The sequence below is a fragment of the Zosterops lateralis genome (assembly GCF_965231275.1).
Source record: "Zosterops lateralis genome assembly, chromosome: 6".
Lineage (NCBI taxonomy): Eukaryota > Metazoa > Chordata > Aves > Passeriformes > Zosteropidae > Zosterops > Zosterops lateralis.
The window spans coordinates 9,502,611-9,527,585 of NC_139761.1; the positions used below are offsets into that span (position 1 = coordinate 9,502,611).

At 41.2% G+C, this 24,975-nt stretch overlaps 1 protein-coding gene across 1 annotated transcript in view; it reads right to left on the reverse strand.

Moving 5' to 3' along the window:
- KIF26A (kinesin family member 26A) overlaps positions 1-24,975 on the reverse strand; it is a 96,299-nt gene that overhangs the window by 58,836 nt on the left and 12,488 nt on the right. Inside the window, exon 3 of the mRNA XM_083863144.1 lies at positions 3,286-3,789. Coding sequence (XP_083719270.1) covers positions 3,286-3,789 — 504 coding nt within the window. The remainder of the gene's footprint in view (positions 1-3,285; positions 3,790-24,975) is intronic.

Below are 24,975 nucleotides of genomic sequence, written 5' to 3' on the forward strand. Positions count from 1 at the left end.
TTTTTCACACTTGAACTCCAAACACATATTAAAAATTTACGACGTCCTGCACTTCTGACCCCCAACATTCAGCCCAGAAGTGTTTTCACAACCATAAGTGACATTACAAGGTAATACATGCGAGTTTGGGGAGGGAGATGAGAGGACCAGAAATCAAATTTTTTTTTTTTTCCCTCTCCATAGACAATTCCACTACTGCCACTATTAGAACGAACATGAACAAAAAATACGGCTCCTGGAGAAATGTGTGCGGCTGCAAGGTCTCCTGAGGCTTGGCAGATGTACACTGGGTTGTATTTTCACATCCAGAAGGCACTGGGCACACAGCAGCCTGCATCCAAAAAAGGATTTGCTCCTCTGACCTACCAGGGCTCTACCAGCACCAGCACAGGCACCATTGGTGGGCAAGGCAGACCAAGACAGACATCCAAGATGAGAAGGACAGAGAATCTCTTGGAAGTGTCTGTTGGTCTTCCACAGCCACAAAGGAAGCCTCAGTAATTATGTTATAATAAATACCTGGGGTTTGGCCATTAAAAAATGCCTGGGATGAACCCCAGCCTTTATCTCTGTCTTCCCAAATTTGTAAAGTTAATCCTGCCCACTTCATATGCAGCAGTGAGTTAAATCACTGGGAGGGTAGGCATTGGGTAGGAGCCTCCCACCAGGGAGTTCAGCACCTGTTTCAAACACCCTTTGGTAAGGAAAAAAGGTGTAAGTCCAGATTCCCAGTGAAACAGGAGTATTTACAGGGTGGTCAAAATAACTGGTGTCTCAACCAAGAGTGGAAACTCCCTGGGAAAAGAGCCATCTTTTTCTTCTGCATTTTTGCTGTGTGTTGCCTAAATAGGGGCTGAAGTCTTAAAAATCCAGTCACACATAATAAATAGTACATTCAATGCTGTTCTTTCTACTGCAGTAGTTCTTGCTCCAGAACTCCTCTAGCCAGACCAGCTTTGCTCCACAAGACAGAAGTATTACTAAAGAGAGACATCACTGTAAGTATGTATATACAACATACTCTTCTGGGTTAATCTGAAACCTAAACCCTGTCCCTAACTTCAGGAAAGAAAAGACAAAATTCTCCCTCTAACTAGTAAAAAAAAAAAAAAAAAAAAAAAAAAAGGTAAATAGGTAAATAAATCAAATAAACCTTTCTAATAGGGAAGGAAGTTCAGATGTGAGAATCAATAGAACTCAGAAAATCCCAGTCTTTGAAAAATTGTAAAGTGATGTAAGAAAAGCATTGGACAAGAATGTCCATGTGGATACTGTCCTAGACAAGAACTAGACTAGCTGTTTCCTGAAATCTCTCCAATCCTATTTCCTTCAACACCTGTGATTCCTCAGGGGAAGAGCGTAGGGGAAGCACCCACCCAAACAACTTCATCAGACACAAGGCTCTTAACAATACAAAAGGCAGTGGAAGAATTCCGACAGGCACAAGGAGCACCATCTGGAAAGAGATGCACTCAGTCTTCAGTAACTACATTTGGGTTTAAATGAATAAAATAAAGGGAGAGGAGAGATAAAACAACCTTAAGACTAGCTTCTCTCCAAAAACTGCTTATAAATCTAAACGATCCTTGCAGATGACTGGATCACATCCAAGCTGCCTCCAACACTCACAGTGTTTGTCCTCTCGTTAAAGGTCACTGCTTTCCAGGCTACTGAGTTTCTTTGCACATTTCTAAATCACACTTAAGCTCTGTTGCATTATACACATTTTTCCTTCACAGGGGTTAAATGAGGCAACAGTTTTATCTTAGAATAGCAGAGTAGTTAGGGAAGACCACATCTATCAGTCAGCATGGTTAAGCAGGAAGAAATCTGTAGCTGGCTGTTACTGAATTATTCAGGACAAGAATAAGGGCAGACAAAGAATGAGCAGACAAATGGAAATACTTCTGCTTTCAGAGTGCAGGCTTCTTAGCCCAGCAGCTTCCCCATTTTTCTTCTCTATTTCTGTGATATACAAAAAACTTAAAAGGCAATTTAAAGGTAACATCATACACCATACACAGCCAAATTGATCTCTAATGCATGAAGCAACATTTTAGAGAAAAGCTCTCATAGCAGAAGTTCCTTATGAACTATGAAGAGCTGAATGGGCCATTTTCCCTTTTCTCAGTGAATGACCTGATGTCAGTGGAGATTCATTGGATTTAAATGGGAATCTCTCAGAGGTAGAATGCATGTGAATTCACAAATTTCCTTAAGAGAGAAAAGTAAGGGAGGGAGAAATCAAGTCTCCAAGCCTTTTCTGGAAGGAAACACAAGTCAGCCTGGAAAAGTAATGTTACACAGCAACACTCAAATATTTATCTCTGATGATCTTGGAGCTCAACCAGCTGAAGCTACCAAGCAATATTAGGTAGTGTTTACATACAACAGTACATAAGGCGTTATGTTAAATGTAAAGGTGCTTGACACCAAAATACCTGGTCTCACAAGATCTGCTACGTCATCTTTAAGTGAAAACCATGATTTCAAATTGTACACATTTCATTATTACATAGACTCCCCCCTTCACTACCTGAAAACTGGTCAGGAATAAATCCTAGTCAAAACCAGCCACATATTGCATCCTTCTTCTTAGCATGGTTCCATAGATAGCCACGTAATAAACTTGCTTTTAAAGGTAACATGCACCTCTAAAAAGCTTTTCCATTTCCCACAAGAGTTTGTAAAATGCATGCAGAATACAGGAAAACAACATCAAGGCTTAAAATCCAAGTGCAGTGACATTTACAGGCATGTGGCTCTGAAGCAACCTCCTGAGCCCCTTATTCAGCAGCAAACTGTTAAGCAAAACATCTAAGCTGCAGATTAATCCTGTGCATCACAGTCCATCAACAGCAACTGCTGAACTGCACACAGCGTTAGAAGCTCAGCACCAGTCTGGAGGGTCAAGTTCATCTTTGATATAATCCCATGAAGCTCCCAGAGTTTCACATGTGACAAACTTGGCCTTTTGTGCTTTTCTAAAGGGGTTACCAGGTATGTGACAGACAAACATCACCTGCATACATGAACCTAAAATAAGTGTAAAAACATCTGAGGAAAGGATCTCATCATGTGAGATAAGAAAGCAAATTCCTCATGACATCTGACAGAAGATCTTTCAAAGCTCTTTAACTCTTCAGCTCTTGAAGCATGGCTTAGAATACCATTAGCTGATCCCCACAAAGATAAATATGTATAGATCTCAAACTGTATCTGTATGTCTCTGTATGTCCACACACATGCAAACAAAACTCAAGCAGCTGAATTATCACTACTTACTAGACAAGCCTGAGGCAGGAAGCTGTTCACCCTGGAGATACTCCACATGCCCTCGAGGTACTGCTGAGCTTGGATGGTGACAGAGCTCAGGGCACCACTGAGACCACTGGGGGCCACTGTCACTTGGACACTGGAGTTGGGAAAACCGCCCACGCCTGGAGACCATCCGAGTCCTTTCTTCCTCTCTGCCGCAGAGAAGAGATTACTGGGTGACTTTCCAGGCTGCCTCCCCACCTGCCCAGCAAGGAGTGGCAGGTCTCTCTGGGAAGAGACAGTGACCATCCTGGGTACCATGCTGGTCACTGCCCCAGCGCCGGGCGGGAGGTCGGGCATCTCTGGGTAGCTGGTCTGGCTGAGGGTGTGCATCATCTGAATGGCTTCCTGCTTCAGCTGATTCAAGTGAGTGGCACAAGTTTCGCATCTGCTCTCTCCTTCATTCCTGTTTTTCTGTAAATAGTCAGGCACTTGAAGCTTGTCGAAAATTAAAGCTGATAATCGTGGGTCCTAAAGAAGCAAAAAAAGGAGAGTAAAACATCATACTCAGTCAAAACGGTGCAGAAAGATAAAAAGGAGAGGAAAAAACAAAGTTCTCTGATTTGGTCTCCACTCACAGAAGCACTTTAAATCTGTTCTGGTAACTCTCAACATTTTTCCCACTGAATACTCTAACAGGCCCATGGTGGATTAATAAACCATAAGTGAATTCATTTGTATTAGACCCAGCATGAAAATTATCATCAGAATTAAACAGAGGAGCTGCAGTGTTTCTTGATAACTGCTCATTCTTCTAATTAACTCTCCTTTGGAGACATCCAAGGCACCCATGTTACTCGTGCTCAGGAACAACGTTAGTTGAGATGCTGAACCTACAAATACCATAACTTGATTCAAAGGCATACCACCCTCGGAAACCCAGGAAAATTAGACTTTAAAGTATTTTTAAAAATTAATGTGTGACCTGGTAAACGTCTTGCTGCCCTTACCCTCAGAAATGATTAATCAAGGGGCATAAAAGCCAGTTTACATGGTGCTGCCCACAGGACTGTTATTTCTGATCTTTGCAACCCAGATGGTCACAATATTCCCTTCTGCTACAGTTGCTTTAATGAGAAATAGATTTGAGCCTACAGCCATGTGTGAAGGTGTGACAATGTGCACACAAGACCCTGATTTCAAAGCAACACCAATTTTGTTTCCACAGAGCAATTCCCCACCACCTCTTGGCTAGTTCATTTAAAGGCTGCTAAGGCATTTTAAAACCCAGCACCATGTTTCCACTTTAGAGATAGAGTTACCTATCTCCTGAAACACACAAACGCCTTCCCATCCCAGGCCTGCTACTGTAAAGATTAGTCAAGAGATTAAATCCAGCCCAGTCGTAAATCTGCTATCAAGACTAGCACCAGGCAGTAAAACTGACCCAACTTCACACACTCTCACAGAGCTCTCTAAACAATTAAGGTTTTAATGAAACCACAGCACAGCCGAAGGTTTATTTGTGTAATTATTTTAAATGAAAATATTTAATTTTCTCGTTAATAAGTAGGACACACATAGCTGGTAAATCAGCCATCCAACATATGCTGGGGATATCTACAGATTGGCACTTGTTTTTAAAAATGTATTACTTTATGCCAAGCTGCTCTCTAGAAAATGAATGTCCTATTAGAAAACTAATTCTGGTTTTAATTACAATGCACATCAATAAAACTCTTTAAAGAAGTCTTGGCATTGGTACTTTGGCTTTGCTCTGAATTCAGAGAGTACTAAAACACTGCCTAACTTCTGCAGCAGCAGCACAGAATTTATCTCATGTTTAGCTGTTGGACTACTCCTGCAATAGTTTTCATCTCCCACGAGACACAGTACAGTGTTGATAGAAACCACTGTAAGTATATCTAGCATCACATAATTCCACAGCCAAAAGCCATTAACCAAAGTTGCTCTTTCCGCAATAATCTAAATTATCGTTTGTTGACTTAAAATAAAAAATACCTCTCAGTCTAAGAAAAGCTACTCCTGCCACTGACTGAACAATAAATTGATTCATATTAGTGGACCAACAAAAAAGTGAAGTGAAAGACACTGTTTCATTTTTGTCTCTCTCTTTATTGAGGTTTAGATCCTGCTAAAAATGCCTTTGAAGTTGCACCATTTGCTTACCCTCACGAGGAAGAAAATTCTTTCCCACCAAACCTCCCAGAAGATGGTAATACTAAATTAAGAGATATTAGTCAGAAAAAAAAAAGCAATTAATATTTTAGAAACTTTTTTCTATCTCTTTCAGCAGAAAGTGCTATTGGTTAGACTAAAAAAAAAAAAAAAACCACAGAGACTCAGTGCTGCAAGATTTAGCCTCAGGCAAAACAAAGGCCATGCAGTCTATCTCCCAAGAAAAACAAACAGCACCGTGCTCAGTGCTCCTCAGAAACTTCTCCAAGGGAGAGCCCTCTGAGCAAATACTTGCTGAGGCTGACACACAGCATCTATTCAAACAGCCCCAAAGCACAGCACCTTCCAGCACTGTGTGCCCTGTCTGCGGCCAGGCACATCCTTGGGCTCACTCCTTTGATCCAACTTGGGCACACAAGGAAGCACCTGCATGTTCCCAACTGCAGGAGCCTCATCTGGCAATGTTTAAATTGCTATCAAATGTCAAAAGTTTCAAATAAGCAATTAAAGCGAATTACTAGGTGAAACAGGCTTCTCATTTAAAAGAAATTACTTCTTTTGATGTAAAGAAAATTAATGACCCCAATTCTAGCTCCCATAAACACAGTTTACAGCATAAGGCAGATCAGAGTCAGGTCTGTCTCGCAGTTACAAAGAAATCAAGTGGATGTCATATTAAAGGGGGGAACAAAAATGAATTTTAAAAATATATATATTTAGAAAATTACACCGAGTAAAGCTTATAGGCACACAGCATGCCAAATTTAGACTTCATAATTTATTTATAGTATTAAAAAAAATAAAATAAAAGGTATCTCATTTCCAATGCTTATATTTTGCCAAGCTTTACAAGGAGCCTCTTAACCCACACATCCAGGCTCTGTGACCCCCAGTTTGCATTGTGGCCAGCCTTCTCCAGCACCTCAGGGAGGGCCCAGCTGGATAGTTAGATTACTTTTATTTTTCCACTCTGAGAGACAAAAACACCTGGCTAATGGTTGGGCGTGAAGGCCAGAGGAAACACAAGTTACTGTTAAAAGCATTAACCATAACTTAAAAGTTTAGCCAGCCCCATTAAAGAGGTTTTACTGCCTGGTGACAATGCCTGGTCCTGGGGAGCCCCTGCCTCGGCAGCCGGCACCCTAACAAGGCTGGGGTGGAAGTTACACTCTCGTGTTTAACAGAGGGAAGAAATAAAACTTGAGTGACCAAATGTGTGACACACACACGTGGGAGGGGTGAAGCAGCCAAAGCCATCCTCGCTACAGCTCCACCAGCAGACAGGCAAGACAAACAAAGGGAGTAGGCAAATCGCTGAGGGGAATGGCACAAAAATTAAACATACAACACACAAGCCTCTGTTCCAAACATTGCTCCAAAAGCTCTTTAGTCTGCTGTGCTACAAAGAACATGACTCTTTTGTTCCTCCACATCTTAAATAAAGTATGCTGTCTTTGTCACACCTACTTTCCAAATGCTCTTCTTTCCTCCTGAACAAGCAGGATAAGCAGAATACTGTGATGCTGTAACATTCACAGCTCCCCCTCCCACTGCAGAAATCAAAAACCTAATTTAAGACTCAGCTTGTTAACTTTTGCATACAATTTTTAGATCTTCAAACATTACAGACTGTTAGAATTGTGAAATAAATGGTCCCACTAGGAACTGAGGAGCCCAGCAGCCCCCAGCAAGGTCAGGGCATGAGATAATTACATGTTCTTATATGAGGACAAATTTTCTGAATGCTTGAATTTACCACTGCTTTTCAGCAAGCAGTTCTTACAGACACAAGCCAGCTTGCCAGCAGCTGCTGGGAGATTAAACACACACATGCAAACTGCCCACATGAGAGGAGCTCACAGAAATGGTCTGCAAGTTCAGCTGGGCAGGATGGTAAACTTGGAAAACCAGGATTGTACTCCTGCTAGAACACAGCAAAATACCCATTTCTTTCAGCACGGGAGCACTTAGCCTGAAGCCTGCCTTCAGGCTTTACCTCTGAAACCAGGAGAAGGGAAAAGGAGCACAGATTTGAAAGCACATCCAGCAGCTTGCAACAGCGAGAAGGAAACAGTCTCTGTAATTCAGGCTTCCCTCTCTGATGTACCAGCTCAGCTCTGCTGCCTCCACACGAAAGCAAGTGAGGACTGAGCAGGGTCTCAGCTATTGGGGTAACACAATGTGCTGCATGTGGGGCACACAAACAAAACCCACACTTCACAACTGTAAAATACTACATCCCCAGACCACTGCCCTTGAAACTACAGGCATAACTCAAAGCAACTGGGATGTGGCCAAAGTCCAACATCTCCAAAAATCTACAGCTTAGGCACCAGTCACAGCAGTTACAGCACAGGTTTTCAAAGCATGAAACACCAAATTACCTTCCTAGACCTAACTATTCTGAAAATTTGAAGCAGTTTGTCAGTGATAACTGCACTTAAATTAGATTGTTCTGAAATTATAGCTCAATCTGTAATTTCCCAAGTACTTAGAGTTTGCAGTTAGATTTTCTGTTCAGCTAACAAGAAAGAATAGAAAGAACAAGAAAGAAGCTCTTCTTCCATCGCAAAAGGGAAACAAAGATACAAGCTTTAAATCTTACCTGCAGCTCCTGACTTCTAACTCCCAAACTAAGCAAGAGGAGAGGAGGCAGAAAAGCATCTGGATTCCCACTTAAGAAGTCCCTGAAGTAATACCCACCCATCTGTAACCTAATCCTTTCAGCGAGGAACTGTGCACAGAGTGCGAACAAACGATGACGAACAAATGATCAAAAGTCAAATTGCCAGCAACCGTCCTCAGTAATTACCCACAATTTTGCCTGGCACTGGTTTCTGCAGTGCGGGTGTATCCGGAGCAGTACTCAGAATTGAATTGAATTAAATTAAAGTCTTGATATAAATATAATTTAAGAGAAAGAAGAAGCATTGAACGTCGCACTGAAATATATAATTAAATGCAGGCTGAGGTGAGCAACATTTTAAAAGGATGCTTTTGGAGAAAGGAATGTACTATCCCAGTGCAAAAGAATCAATGTTAATGATTTTTTGTCTTAATTGTCCTTCCAGGTCTCTGCCGTGCTGCTTACAAATTAGTTTTTATCTTACCTGACATTGTGAAATATCCCCTAATATCTCCTATATTGACAAATACCTTGAAGGCTAATGCCTGCTCTCAACTATATAGCAGTCATTGTGAAAACAAACAAACAAAAAAAAAGCAATCACTATATTCAGCAAGCCCAGAGAGTGTTCAATGCAATCAAGGGGAAAAAAAGAGTGTTAATGATTTTTTTTTTTTTTTTAAAGAAAAGTTTCCAACTTTCTGAATGATCTCAAGGGAGTGAAAATATGAGCTTTAAGTCTTCAAGTAACCCATGTTGTTAATTCATTCAGTCACGGATCTCATCTTATCAGAATATAAACAATGAAGGAAAAACAAACACATGAAGCTTTCACAAAAACAGAATTCACCTGAAGTCCCATCTCTGCGGGTTAAGGGTATCTGGAACTTGCAGTGTAACTTCTCTATCCTTGAAAACATTGCTCTGAACATTTCCAAAGTGAGCAAAACATGCAGGCATTAGGAATAAAGTAGACACTTTTTTAAGGCCGAATTCCATTCAGCCTCTTTACAGTAATGTCTCACTACCTTTAGGTGGAAGGTTAATTTAAGCCAATGGACTGTGGCTCTCCTCCCATTCTATCTCCTAGAAGGATTTCTTCAAATCTCCAACCCCATCATTCTCTTTCCAGCCAGAACCTGAGGTAGTGCACACAGACATATCCCCCTGACTCTACCCAGCTGAGACTCAACCCAATTTCATCTCCGGCATCCCAAAGAATTTCCAAAAAAAAAAAAAAAAAAAAAAAAAAAATACAAGCACATTTTCTTATTTATATATATAAAAAAATAAAATTACATGGTATCTCTTTTAAACAGTGCCCATCTTTCTAACAAAAGCCAAGCAACACGATAAATCTGCTCAAAACCACATGACCCCGCACTAAAAATGACTGTGCCGTGTTTAGTTATTCGGCAGCTCCACTGAACTCTATTTATTTCCATTTCCTGCCCACTTTAATGTACTTCAGTGGCCTGCAGTAAAGTTAAAGCAATAGGTGTCTGTCATAAAGATGAATAGTGCTATTGGAATGCATAATACAGTGGAAAGAGGAAATGAGAGCAATCTGGTTTATTTACATCTCAGGCTCCCATCAGCACCTCAACCCACCTCCCAATGGCTTCAGCTGCCTTTCCTGTTATCTTGCTGTATAGTCCCCTGCAATGAGTTGGCTTTTAACCTCTCAGAACCAGAGGGGATGAGCTGATCTCCCAGATTTGCTTTCATGAGCTGGCTGAGTACTGGAGCAAACAGCCATGCAGTGTGTTCAGTGCAAAGAAAACAAAATAAAGGTAGTGGTTGCTATTTAAATTAATTAAAAGACACAAACAAAACAAAAGACCCCAAAGAGATCTGCTATCACCGGTAAATTTAGATCAACACACAGGAACCTGACTACTCCTGAAAAACAGTAATTACTGTTTCACAAAATATTACTTTTAATCTTCTTTCTTTACAATCTAATTAAACAGATATTTTACTTGCCTTTGGAAAATGTTTTTCTTAATTTCATCCAATTTTAACATTTGGTGTGTTCTATAAACTACACATCCAAACTAGTATGCAATTTTATGCTTATTTTTAATAGTGTATGACTTCATTTAAAATTTATGACTTTTAATTTGCATGTTTATTGTTGGTTTTAAGTAATCTTTTAATTTTCCCTCTTGGGTCTGAGGCTTACTATAACTTCACAATGTAAATTCAGTGCTGATTTTGTGCCTGTGAAAACACCATCTTCCAACACACGTTATTTCCCTCTTATTTCTTTTATAAACCTTCAGGAAAGTATTATCACTTGGAACAGCAAGCAAGTATGTGTAGAAATAGTTGCATATCTATCACCACACAATACTTGGTGTCTGAAAAGCCTTTGTTTGATTCTACTTTCAGAAATAGACACTCGGATGAAGCTGACTTTAAGAAATTCAGACAAAAACCTCTTACAGAAATTAGACACTTTTGTTTAAAAGATAAAGAGCTTTCTATCTCTAATTATTTTTCTTTGAAACCAGGGAATAAATTTTGGTTAGCCTATGAGCACAGTAAATCAGATTATAAAAACTCTGCCTATTAGAGTCGCAGCTGCATAAAAGGTCACAACTTCTCTTTCCTCTTCAAAGCAAACCAAGTGCTCATGGGTTAGAACAGCTACTTGGGAAAATGATACTGTCTGATGTCATCACATTGAATGCCACCAACTCCACATACAGTTTGAGTTCAGTGAGGCTGCCCAGATAACAGCCCTGAATTTCAGCATAGAGATGAAAATCAGAGCACAGCACCACTACACAGAAACATGCTGCCTTGCCAAAATGCCTCAGAAACACCAACTCTTAATATCATTTTATGGGAAACAAAAGGCTGTTCCTGCTATTAGAATTCAGTCGACAGGCTGTGTTTCCAGAATTACAAATTGCACTGAGAGCCTGGTGAAACAGACTCCCTCACTGATGAACTCTGACCAGCAACCCAGCCCCGCCAGCCCAATGGACTGGGAGAGGAGTCACACCCTAGATGAGATCTTCATCATGTTTAAGTGATCATAACTTCTTTTTGTCCCAGTAGAACCATGCCCATTTGTATCAGACAGACCTTTGATGAGGGAGTTCAAGAACAGCCGGACACCAGCCACAGTGAATGCAACTCTAGCTTAGAAAGACTAGATTGGAGAAAAAAAAAAAGTGCTTGGAACACTCCTCTGTATAGGAACCCTATCACTGTTTCAGTCCAACCATCTGAATCCAATTAACAGAACGCTGAGCAGCAGAAGTTAGGGAGTGGACACATTTTCCAAATGAACATCATTAGCATAATGTAGATTTAAAATCAACTATGGAAACCAGCATTTGGCATTGGATCACACTCTCTTAGTGTCTCATTCACTTGCTCGTTTTATCAATTATTTGGTAAATGAATACTTGAAGACTGTACAGAAACGATTTAGCCTTCACAACCAAAAGGCTGCCCATTGTGCACTCCCTTGCAAGCTACAAATTACTGCATACAGTGCACAGTTAGCACACCATGCAGTTTTTATGATTACAAAAGTGGATTTCACTTATTCTTCATCTTAATTAAGTTCTACTGCCTCAGTCTGACTGCTTCAAAAAAAAAAAAAATCTTGTTGGCTGAAAAATTTTGGGTACTCATCTGAATTTAGGGAGTATTGTAGTGGAGTTGAGTTTTAACTTTTTGTCCTTGCCTGACTTAATCAAGGGAACAAAAAAAAAAAAAAAAAAAAAAAAAAAAAAAAGTCCTAACAGGGATGAATAGTCAAGGAATGATGAAGAGCATCTGTAACTCCTCAACCACAAGCTGGCCACACTCTGCCTGAAGAGTCTGCTGCAGTTCCTTTGCTTACTAGGTGGCATGTATGAGACACCATCTCCCTCTCCAAGCTGCTCATCTAGCAGAGCTTTAAAGTGGATTCTTGGATGCCTTTTTTTTAATAATACTCATCAGCAGCACAACTTCAGCAAGAAAATTCATACATCTGCTGTATCTGCTGTCAGCTACCTGTTGGTCCTGTGTCTTCAGTATCTCTGGAGGACTAGGATGGACGTAAAGTCCATTGCTGTCCCTCAGTTTCAAATTGGATGCCATGGCATAGAAGTAATTGATCTCATTCTGCTCACTCCAGCTTATTTAGAAAGAAAAGATAAATATGCAGATCCCAAAGGATATCTGCAGGAGGAGGACATTACCCAAAGAATCAAGTGATCCCTCCATGGAATCTCATTAGGGTGAAGTATGACCCCACCCAGATAAAACACAGCTGGAGATAGACATTCGAGGAGTGTCTACAGGACAAATAGCAGTTAAAAAAAAAACAAGAATGTTGTAGGAAATTAAAGGAGTTTGGTTTATTTAGTTTAGAAGTTTGAAAAGTAATCAGAGTCCTCCAGCACAAAAAGTGGTTACAGAGACTGGTGACAAACCGCTTTCTAGACCCACTTGGGTAACAAAAGGAGATCATTCTATTTTTAAGCAAAGTTAACTCAAGAAAAATTATCAAAGGGGAGTGAGCATTGGCAATTGCTACAGAATGGTGTTGAGAAATCTTGTTATGTGAGAATTGCTGAAGAGTAGGTGAAAAACATCTGTGGAAGGTGATCAAGAGATAGATGACCCCATTCCAGTGGGGGAATCTGGACTACTTTTTAAAGATCTGAAAATTATTCCCAGCCCTATGGTTCCTATAGTTTTGGAAAGTTGGGTCACATATCTGTGCACAGACTTGCTGATTGGGTTGAAGTGCCACAGACTTGAAAATACTGCTCTATTTAGATGATGTTAGTTACTATTAGTAACCTACACTATCTTGCTCACAGCAAGTTTTCCAACTTGCATCATTCCTATATTAATTTCATACCTCTTGTCCTAGGTGTGACCCTCTATGCACTTTGAAAAATTCTTCTGTCAAATACAGCCCATCATCATCACACCCAAAACTTTCTTTTATCATTAATTATGCTACATTTTATATCCCACTTTCAATATTCCTTTACAAAGTGTAGAATAGCTTCAGGGGCCAGCTTTTGGAACCTAAATGAGATGGCTCAATCAGAAGGTGCAAGTCCAGCTACTCCCATCTGTCCATCTCAGTGGACATCAGGTACAAGTGGTGTCCCTCAGGGGCCATATTGGGACTGGTTGTTATTTAACATCTTCATTAAGGTTGATGGAGGGCAGCCTCAGCAGATCTGCAGGTGACACCAAGCTGAGTGGTGCAGCTGACACACCTGAAGGGTGGGATGCCATCCAGAGAGAGCTGGACAGGCTCCATTCAATGGGAATCTCATGAGATTTAACAAGACCAAGTGCTGGTGCTGCACTTGGGTCAGGACAAGCCCCAGGACCAATCCAGGCTGGGGATGAAGAGACTGAGAGCAGCTCTCAGAAGAAGGGCTTGGGTAAGAATTGCCTTTATCAACCCAAAAAGTCACACTCACGTGAGTGGAATGACAACATAGTAATCAATATCCACCTGTTACCCGCTTGTTAGGAAGCCCTGCAGTGGCTCTGTGAAAACTGCAAGATGTGCAACCTCTCACTATCCTAAGGACTGATATAATCAAAGAGGAGCAGCTCCCTTTGCCCAAGATTTGTCTTCTACAAATCTAAATCCATGGGGCTATGCCCACAGGCAGACAAAAAGCCACTCTGTCCATGCTCAAAGCATCTCAAAACCCATGTTAATAGGGTTTATAAACTCTGCTAATGCACAGGATATGAACATATTAAACCCATGGGCAAAGTGAGCTTATGTCTGCCTATAACACACACACACGTAGACATGCCCACAGATGATTGGCAAAAATACCTCTGCAAACTTTCAGGCTCCTCACACACACAAAACAAGCCTTGTCTCCAGAGCCACAGAAGCAATCAAATACCTGGCAACAACTTTCAAAACCCTTCAAGCCAGATCCTATTAAAACCAGCAACTAAGAGATGAAAGGCACTAGCTTGTCCTACCAGTCACACTTAACAAGGCTCTAAAACATTTACTGTATCTAACATTACCTCTATAGAAATTCCACAACTGTAGACAATGCCTAACATCATAGGATACATTTATGTTTCCGTTCAATTGAAGGTACTACATAAAAGGATGTTTTTATTTTAATTTGTGTTGTGGGACCTTGGAAAAGAAGCTGCCTCATCACCTGCTGGAAAAGGCCAAGTAAAGAAGAAGAAAGGGTTCTTTTAAGAATAGAAATTATAGCCCCAGAGTGAGACCTGGGCCCTAATGAAATCCATGGTAACATTCATACTGAATGCAAACTCATTATATCCCCCTCTAAATTGAAACATCCCTGTTCCTAATTTCAAATTAGCAGTGAACTCTTTCACCGACCTGCCTCTCCATTTCATAAAATGCCCATGAAATGCATATTTATAGTTGCTGGGTGATGACTTAAGTTACATCTTGGTGTGAAAATTTCTCCATTCTTTTTAAAACAAGGTTTTCTGGCATCATGTGTCAAATTTGTAGTGAATTACTAAAAAAAACCCTGCCACCCAAGTTGCCTCTGTATTATCATTACAGATGTAAATATACATTTAAAACCAGTTGTGTAATCATGCCTTGCTAACATCCTTATAAAATCTGACAGCTTGTCATATAGCCCCCACTGTGGACAGCACTGCAGCAGTTCCAGAGATTGTCAGAGTTAAAGGGCAGTGAAGGTAAGGACCTTGTCCCACCACCTGCACATCACAGCTCTGTTAATTTCAACCATGAGAAGTAGTGACCCTGACAGGCTTCTTTAATGAAAATAGATGTTTTAATATTTTAGGAACACTCACGTTTATTTAAGCCCATGTGTCTTCCAAACCCACAGCACTTCTGAAAAAAAATAATGTTTTTAAAGTACATGGTATATGAATAAAAAACACAATCAACCAGGTAGGGGCAGAAATTGAGGATATAAATCCAGAACTGATACACACTACTCTTTGCTCCTGTGACAGTTTATATCACCAGGGCCAGAAACTCTGCTCCCAATGGTCAACTTGAAAAATCCAAGTGGCTGATTCCAGGACTCTCAGCACCATTACAGGCACTGGCTGTGCACTGTTAATATTTGATGTATGCTTGCAACTCCAGTCTCAGAGAAAGCCATTATGCAGGATATGCTCCAAGATGTGTGTTTTACTCCACATGCCTGATGCTGTGATTCACAGGGAAAACCTGCACAGAAGGCACAGGCTGGGATGTTACTGCTCCAAGCTCCATCAGCAAACAGCCACTGAAATAAATTAACATCAGCATCTCATAGAAGTCCCTGCATGAGAGTGTTAGGCAAGATTTATTCAAGACTACAGTCTCTGGAGCAATTGATCAGAATCAAAGGTAAGCCAAAAACTAAATAAATTAAAATGGGATGAGCTAGAATAACAAAGCAGCAGGGCCAAGGCAACAGCCACATGACAGCCAGAGGCATCTCCAGAGCAGTCAAAACAACTGTCCTCAGAGCTTGCCAATGAGCCAGATGCTCCTGCTGGAAGAAGGGTAGTGTTGATATAAACTCAGAGATACGAGATGCTTAACACCAAGAGCAATCAATCTTCAGGATTCCCACATGGCTGCCAAGCTTCTCTATTATGCCACAAAGAGATGAAAACAAACTTCATAAAACACATGTAGATCCTACATGAGAAACTCCCTCCACCCTCCCCTTTCCACTCAGAAACAAACCCACAATTTGGGTGTAGCTGTAAATGACCTGATGCTTTTCCTGAGTTAACAACAGAATCAGGAAAGAGTATCGTTGGCTAAACAGTGCACTGTACACACCCTGCCAGAAAACCAATGGACTTATCATGCTGTATAGGAAATTCCTATCTTCCACATCAATTAGTGACCCAAGAGTGATTGATTTTATAATCCCAAACTTGACTTACAAAGTGACTTCCTCTGGGGCCAATTTTCCATCACCCAGCATGTGGAAAATTGCATACGGTCAGTGCACTATGAAAACCAAGGAAAAAGAAGTGCTATTTAAACCCCAATTCTACCATGCCTCCACATTCTTGCTTTCCTGAGGGAGATGCACTTTTGACAGTTACTTCCTTTCCCTGCCCCAACATCCTATCTGCACCACACACCAGCTGGGCACTCAATCAAAACAGAAACAACAACAGGAACTAGCAGCTATTCATTACAATAGGATCAAAACATTTCTAGGCACTAGTGCTATGCCAAGTTACCATCCTTGAAGACCTGCCACAACCCTCCTCTTCCCTCCCATCACAGACACCATTGCTGAAAGTGGCCCCACTTCAGCCTGAAGTGCCACATTTTTGAAGATCACGGCTTTTGGATCAGAAGCCACATCTCAAAACTGCAGGAGGAAATGGAACTGAGGCAGCAGAAAGGCGAGAAAATTACCTGGCCAACAACACAGGCCGATGTTTGCCCTTTATTCCAATCAAGTTAACATTAGCTCCAGTCTATAAAACCAGGATTGCACTGCACACTAACTACCAGGGTAATCACAGAAACAGCGCCGCAATATGATTACGGGGTGCTAATTATATCTTATAAAGAGTTAAAGACAATCAACTACATGTAATCAAGATTTATATGCAGTTTTTCACTGACCTGAAACAGCTTCATACATTAGTAGGTTAACATTACTGCAGAAACAAAGCAAACAGTTACATCTACATGATAAAATGCATGAAACCCAAGGGCCAGATGTTGGGTCCTTTCATCCAGGAAGCAATTATTTAATTCCTGGGAAAAGATGATCTCTCTCATTGTTTCATCAATACATAATACATCTCAGAACCAATCCCAGCACTCTGGCCTGGGCTGGGTACAAATCTGCAGGACTGCACAGGGTCATGAATCAAGGGTCTCCTTTTCCTCTGCTGCCATTACTTCTGGGCAGTGAACACAGGGCAACTGGAGATATCCTCAGCCCATATCTATTTTTCCCCTTTCATGCACAACAGCACAGACCCCAAGAAGGCTGTAAAGAAAGACTGTGCTTCCCCTCACACCCCTCCAGGAAGGCCAGTTCTCCATGGCAATGCCAAGGAGCTGCCCATCCTCTCCACCACAGTTGCTGATCTCCAGCTCTAAGACATAAAAGATCCCTTGGCCACCAACTAAGGGCTCCCTGGTCCAAGCACCATCAAGAACTGCTGACCTTTGGTGAGTCATTTTGGCCACATCATCCTCATCTACTGTCCATCCTCCTAGATAACAACTCTCGTCACCTCTCGAGAGGTGGACAGTCAACAGCCACCATCAACACCCACCCAAAGATCACGGAAATACTTGATTACACCACAAGCAATTCAGCAGTTTTGCTAACTACACTACAAACAAAACTGAAAAAGCACATCCCTCTGCAAGGTTACTCCAAGGCTGTCACTGGATAAACCAGCCTGAGCATACCACATGCAAGGTACACTCCTGAAAAAGGCACAACAGACAGGAGCACTTAACAAACACAGCCATTAACTAGGAAACATCCCTGCAGCAATTAAAAGTTTGCAAAGCACTACAATGTATACCTGGTTATTGCTCTGACATCTGCTTAGGTTTTCTGTGTGTTTGTAAGTGGGACCAAACAGGAAGATAATTGCATTTATGGGCATTTCATGACAAAAATGACAACAAGGTACTGCTAATTGTTCATGAAAAATGGCATAAAAACTCAAATGAAGCACATGTAGTGTTTGAAATGCTTCAAAGTTACCACATTTTATAATGAACCATATATGACCAAATGGTGTTTCTCCTACAAAAGAATAAAATTATTCTAAACTAAAGATTTCATCATAAAATGAGAGGAAATTCACAGTCTGAACAATTGCAGTTGTGCTGAGCACATTTTAAGACATATGGCAACTTTATAATGGTCATCGGGGATGAAGAGCTAAAATTCTGTTGCAGATTTTGAATTTAAGACATTTCACATAAAATTGCACATCTCAGGAAACAAATTAATTTTTAAGTGTGCATCCTCAATGTTTCAGACAATATTTGGCATATGACTACCTCAAAATATGAATGCTATTTTCAGTACAATTACTCAATTGTTTTAGAAAGGCTCCAACTAAGTTTTTAAAAAATTGTGTGAAGTCTTCATTAAAAGTAAAGAAATATAACAAGATCTGCCATAACTTTATACAGAATTACTGCAACATTATTCAGCTACAATATGTCATCCAGCATTCACAAGTAAATGTCCCAATTACTATTGTAATTCTGTCATTTAAATAGTTCCTTCCTGTTTAAAATGTGGAGAGCCAAATGCATTTTCCCACCACTAGGTATTGTGTAAGACTCCTTTCTCTTCCAGCAAGCTGGCTGAAGATGGATGAGCTTCCAAACTGATATCATTTTTAATTACGTGTTTTTCTCTCATTACTAATTTCCTAAACATGTCTCTAATCTCGCAGCGAAATCTCTGAGCGCAGTAGGTGTATCCACATACATCATGCTCTCGAAAATTAAAATGAGATAATGATCAGGACTGCCATCACAACATAACCTGAAACAAGCAAGATACATGAAGAGGTGATACATACTCATAAGACTCTGATCTCAAGTGTTTCTGGAAAGCAGAAGCAATTGGATGGTTTCCATCCTTCCTGGAGCCCCTCCTGGAGCCAGCAACAGCCAGTGGGGTCTAGGAGAGGGAGATGCTTCAAGCCACCTCCCACATTTACACACTCCTGATGCCAAATGCATTTCCACCCCTTCACTCCCTTCCCCTAAACACTGCACCAAGAAGCCCTGTGTGCATAAGGCAGCCAGACCAGCTGCTCCTCACCAGAAGATACACTCAGTTATCCCACCTCCCTCCTGCCATCGGGGCTCCAACAGCTCCTTCCAGCTCGGCCAAGGTCTCCTGAATGAAGGGGCTGCCTTTTCCAGGAGCACAGGAGAGTGGGGAGTGTTGGAGACAGCCACACCCACCAGACAGGTAGGGAGGGACATGCCCAGGCTGGCCCCGGGGACCAGAGGGGGTCACACCCCGGGCAGCTGCTGCAGCATCAGATGCTCTCCTGGCAGGAACTGGGACTATGTATAGACCCATCAGGTTACGTCAACCAAGTGCCAGCCAGTTATTCCCATGGGATCCCTCTCATTCCTCAGATACCTCTCACTACCTGAAAGGCATTGCACAGCTGAACAGAGTTGCAGCATTCTTTAACCATTAAACCAGCAGGGCAAAACCGAAGCTTTATGGAGGGGGGTGAGGGGAAGCAAAAGAAAACAACAACAAAAGCGTAACTGTCACGAGGCTTTCTTCCCAGCCAAACACTTCACACACCAAATTCCTAAGGGAGTGATGCTTTCAGCACATCAGCTGCCTTCTCATCAACTGACACTTCCCAAATAAAGGAAGAAAATCCTACAACTCTTCAGAGTGACTGGTATTTAAAGAATCAAATAAAGCAAAACCAGATAAATCACAAGCATTTAAATAAGTTTATGTCTTCTAAGTAGTCTTAAAATATGTCACAAGTATGATTCTGCCTACTCACTTAAAGGAAAAGAATCTCTGCTGTTTTGCAACTAAAAAGATGAAGGTAGAGAGGGACCAGAAATACAGTTGAAGTGCACACACCAGATTAATGCTCATAAAACCAGTGCATGCCTAAGGAACACCAACACCAGGGCTTTCCTACATATGCATGCAAGTCACTAGTCTGTAATCGCAGGCTGATCAAAATGCATGTGCTAAATGGGGTAAGCTTATCTAAAAATGTAATGCTAGCTGAATTGCCCTGGGCCCCTAGGGAGGCCTGCAGCACAGTGTGAGTGGGTTGGAGTTCAGATGTTTTGCCGTATTCACACATGCTGCTGTGGAAGCTGGATGATGGGAAAACTACACAATTTCACATTTTCTTCTCAAAAAAAAAAAAAAAAAAAAAAAAAAAAAAAAAAAAAAAAAAAAAGCCACGAAAATTCATCCTGGTTTTTTTTTACCTGCTATCCATCCACTGACCAGGAAAAGCTCTAAAGCTCTAAATCCAGCCTTAACTTCCTCAAGAACTTAATGAAGAAATTTATTCAAGAACTCTGGTTCCCCTTGAAAACAAACAGTTCTCCTAAACTTCACTCAGCAGAGGGAAAGAAAAGCTGGGGGATGCTCCCATTTTCTCCTTCCCTTCCTTCCCTCCTCCCATCTTGAGAGGACCATGAAAAGGACACACGCATACCCAAGGCTCCACCAGACCTTTGCTTTGCATCACCCACCCCTGGAATGGAAGCAGCTCTCACCTGGGAGTCAGGACAAGGCTGAGCTGCACAACACAACCTTTGACCTCAGGTGGGAATTTGCTGACCACTGAGGGCAGGGCGAGCCTTTCATGTGACTCTGCTGGGTTATGACTGGGCTCCCACTCCTTTTTAATTCTCATTAACATTTGCTGACACCTCCTTTACAACCAGAGGGGCAGGTTCTTTACGAGAAGCCGTTTCACCTTCCCCAGTTAATGTCTTAATCCACAGACTGAAGCAGGTCAGATTATCTACACTTATCAAAGACAACATTATGCTTCACAAGCTATTTTTCTGCTTCAGTAAGGAACATGCACGTTTTATTTCTTACTATGTTTACCCATTACCTCACTGAGCTGCATTATTGTTAGTCTTTCTGAGGCTCTCCTAGAATAGGAGCACATAAAACAGGATTTCCTCCAGCTCTGCATACCTACTTACTCCAGAGTCATTAATGACATAGGACGGGATTGAACAAAGACTTAACATCAAATGAGCATTCAAAACAGCTGGGAACTAAAATATATCTGCCTGGAACAGTGCATCTGTGTTTTGTCTTTTGAAAAATGCCAATGAGGCAAAAATTCGCTTTCAAGACAACTTTTACAAGGATGTTTTTCATGAGAAAAGAACTTGCAAAACATTTGCATGTGGGACATGAATCCCAGTGGGCTCCAAAGTAAGTTTATAGCAGTTTTTATACATAAATCTGCAAATCAGGTTGTCCTCTTTCTGGAGATCAGATGTAACTCAACTCTTGTCAAAAGGAATTCTGCAGAAAAGAGCCAAGAGCTGCACAAGAATCCTCCAAAAACCCAAATCCAAATTGCCTTCCATGTGATAACAAGCAGTAGCTGAAATACCCAAGGTTAAGTAACTATCCTCAGAACTCCACAATGAGATTTTTAATCAATATTTTAAGGAAAACTTACAGATGCATACATGTAAGAAACATACAAGTGATACTGTTTCAGGATTTGGAGAAATTAAGGATACTGCTTGGGTTCAGCATTTAGCATCCAAAATAACTTTGGCAATCTCTTAGAGATCTCTGTATGGGCGGTGGCAGTGGCAGCCAGCAGGTTGGGAGGCAATGCAGGGATGCATGAGGAGAAACACTACGGGCTCTGTGTAATGCTGTCAGCTCCCATCTGCCCCAGGACATTTCCTACCTCTGCCTACAAACACAGTGATTCTCCAACCGCTGAGTAAACAGTCTTTGAAGATAACAAAGCTTATTCTAATCTCTCACTGATGCCACTCCTGTACTGTACTCAGCTGAGCTACAAAACTCCTGGGTTAACTCATTCTGTAAAATCAGAATTATCTAAAATCTCTGTTGTTGCACAGACTTCAGGAATCCTGTTCAGGTACAGAAAGAAGTATGTTTTTCACTCAGTGAATCTATGTTTTTTCTCACTGAACAACCAGACATTTTCCAGCTCACTTCCTTAGCAGCAGGTGGACCATTTCTTACCATTATGCTTAGTGAGACAGCTTTCCCAAAGAAAGCACAAGCACAGCCTCTTGGAAGGACAGAATGCCATGGACAACTTTCTAACACTAGAAAACAGGACTGTTGCTCCAGTGACAAGAAGGAAAAATCAGGTTAAGCCTGGACCAGTGCAGTGTGGTTCTTGGAGTGGTTCTGTCCAGGGCCAGGAGCTGGACTTGTGGATCCCTTCCAACTCAGGACATTCCATGATTCTAGCAAGAGAAATTAAAATAAAAACTGTAAAAAGAAAATGAAAAGTAGAGACTTCCAATTAATCACCTCAGAAGAGAATGTCTTTGTGTTCTCACTTGTGTTCACTTCCCAGGGTTAAGTGCTCTGAAACTCAGTTATTTAACTATCTACTCCACACTTCTCACTGCACCCAATCCTCCAAGAGCCAAACCCTCCTACAGGAATAAAACAGTCAGTGAAGAACTCAGGGTGAGTCAGGCAGGAAAGCCAACCCTGTATATAACACATCTTTCATGTCATCAAAAGACTTGGCAATAAGAAGCTGAAACCCAACTAAATTCTTACAGCACAAACAGAGCTGTTTTGCTTTTGAGCTGCATGTGCTTATGAGCAGCCATGACAAGAATAATAAAAGGACACACAGCACAAATCTGAGAACAGGAGCTCAAATTGTGCCTGAATATTCACACTCCCTGTCAGTCCCAAAAGCAAGTTTCTTTTGGAAAGCCTGAATATTGTCAGCCAGGTTTTTTTCCCTCTTCAATAAACTATACCACAGTTATACAAATAGATCCTAGCACTGTTTCCACAGACATACACATACACAGGTAACTGTTCCCACTGAACAGAAAAACAAAGAGGATGTGCTGGAGAAAAGCAGACAGAGGTAATGATACCAACACAGAGAGAGGGATTTGGAATACAGACGTTGACCAGTACTGCAGTCTGGCTTTCTCTGCAATTCACCCATGTAAATCAACTGAAACTGCACAGAGCAAACAGGCTTCATTTCCCACCTGTTAACACAGGTTATTGATTCCACTGTCAATGACAGAACCATGATGCAAACTGCTATGAAATGAAAATCCAGTGCTGCATGTAACCGGAGACAGAAGTAAGGAGATGTGCACTCAGGATGACGTATTGCTGAAAATACTCTTCCCTAAACCCAGCCACGGCTCCCCAAAGGGTTGTTACCAAAGACATGACTACTTCCCACTGCCAAACTGCCCTCAGGGAGCCAGTAAAACTGAGCCAGGGTGTTGCTCCTTGTGATCAACTGAGCAAATGCTGAGCACAAACTCCACCTTCCACACAAAAATCAGAGAAACCCATTCACAACCTGTGTTTCACAACATGTCAGCATGAGAAACTCTCTTAACCACACAAATTTTCTTCTAATCATTCAGCTCTTTGTGGAAGTCTCAGATTTTAAACCTGAATAACAAGTAACTTCACCAGAGGTCAGTCAAGCAGCAGTAAGACTGCACAAGGTGGTAGCTTAAAGCATCTCATGTGTACAAGAGTACAAGTATGAAATTCAGAAAGAGCCCCCAGGGATCCCAATGCAAGACATGAAGATGTAATTAAAAACCATAAATCCATCAAGTGAAAAATATGTAAACTTAATGTATTAACTCATATATTTTTCTTCCTTGAACCCATTTGTCTTACTCTACACCCCTTTGGAGCATACAAATAAAAAATTAAAAGTATCAGAAGAAATATTTCTTAATATGTAAAAAGTGAGTATCAATAATAAATGCTTTTTACTTTATTCTTACAGGTAATTGCTGAAAGAAGCTTTCTCAGCAGTCTGCTGAGATTCTGTGCATATTATGAATTATTTCAACTGTATTTCCTCTTTACAAAATCCACAAAAGGATGGTATCTTACTGTATTTCCATGCCACTCAATCATCCACACAAAATTACCCTTGTGAGAGCTTGTTGGAGGAATGTCAAATGTATTTGCCTGCCTTTGCAACAAAATCTTCAGAGAAAGAAACAAATAGTTCACAGTTTACAGTTACACAAGTTACACTAACACCTGAACATTTTAAGAGCAGATTCTGGGTTTAACTTTGAATTTCAGGCTACAGGCAAAATAGTTATAGGTCAAATCCTGCCCCATGTTTTGCCCACAGCATAGTTTTCAAGATAGCTAACAAAAGTTCTGCAGTACCTGTAGATCATACTCAGTCTAAGGCACATCTTCTAAAAAAGGGAATTTTGGACAAACTAGCCCTTCCGTCTTCTGCTCACTGACCACAGAAGTAACATCAAGCGTTGCCCAGAAATTACAGTAGCAAAGACATTTGTCCCTCAACTCCATCCTTCAAAGGCCAAATTCTGTAGAGAAAATTTCTCATCACTGATGAGCCTTTTCCAGGTTTCCCAGGGCCATGCAGCAGTATGGGAACACCATGGGTGACCCAAAAGGAGGAGAGCAATTGAAACAAGGATGGCCAGATGTCCTGATCATACAAGCCACTTGTCAGTCCTCAAGCTTCTGACAACTGTAAAGACTGTCACATTCCATTGGAGTCTCTGGAGACAGCTCCTGTTTTGGGGTGGGATTTGGACATGTGCCACCAGTCTGGCATAGTGCCATTGATCCCAACCACTTCAGCAGTCTCACCTCCTCCAAAACACTCAGCAGCACCACTCTGCTGAAGACCGTGTGATGTACCCTGGGCACAGACACCATCCCTGAACTCCTCAGGAGTCACACAAGATGCAAAAGCACCAGGCAACCCCTGAAAAGAAATGTTTACTTGATAAAGCCATATGCAACTGCTGTAGTCTGAGATCTAGGAGAAAAGCAGCAATGCCAAAAGGGGTTAATACATGCTACAACATACAATACAGTGAGAACAACATAAGGTAATAAAAACAGAATACAATACAAAGTGAGTAAATTTAACATCCCAAATGAGTTCAAACACAAAGCCAAATGCTGCCCATTTACAGTATAATCACCACTGATCAATTTATACACACAGAGAGCAACACAAACCATGTTGTAACAAATGGTATGTTGCAATAAAACAGGAAACACATTTAAACATAACCTTTTGAATGCTGTGAGAACCAGGACTGATGCTTCTCTTTCACTGTTCCTGCTGAAAGCCAAGTCAATGCCCAGCCTAGCCAGAAATATCAC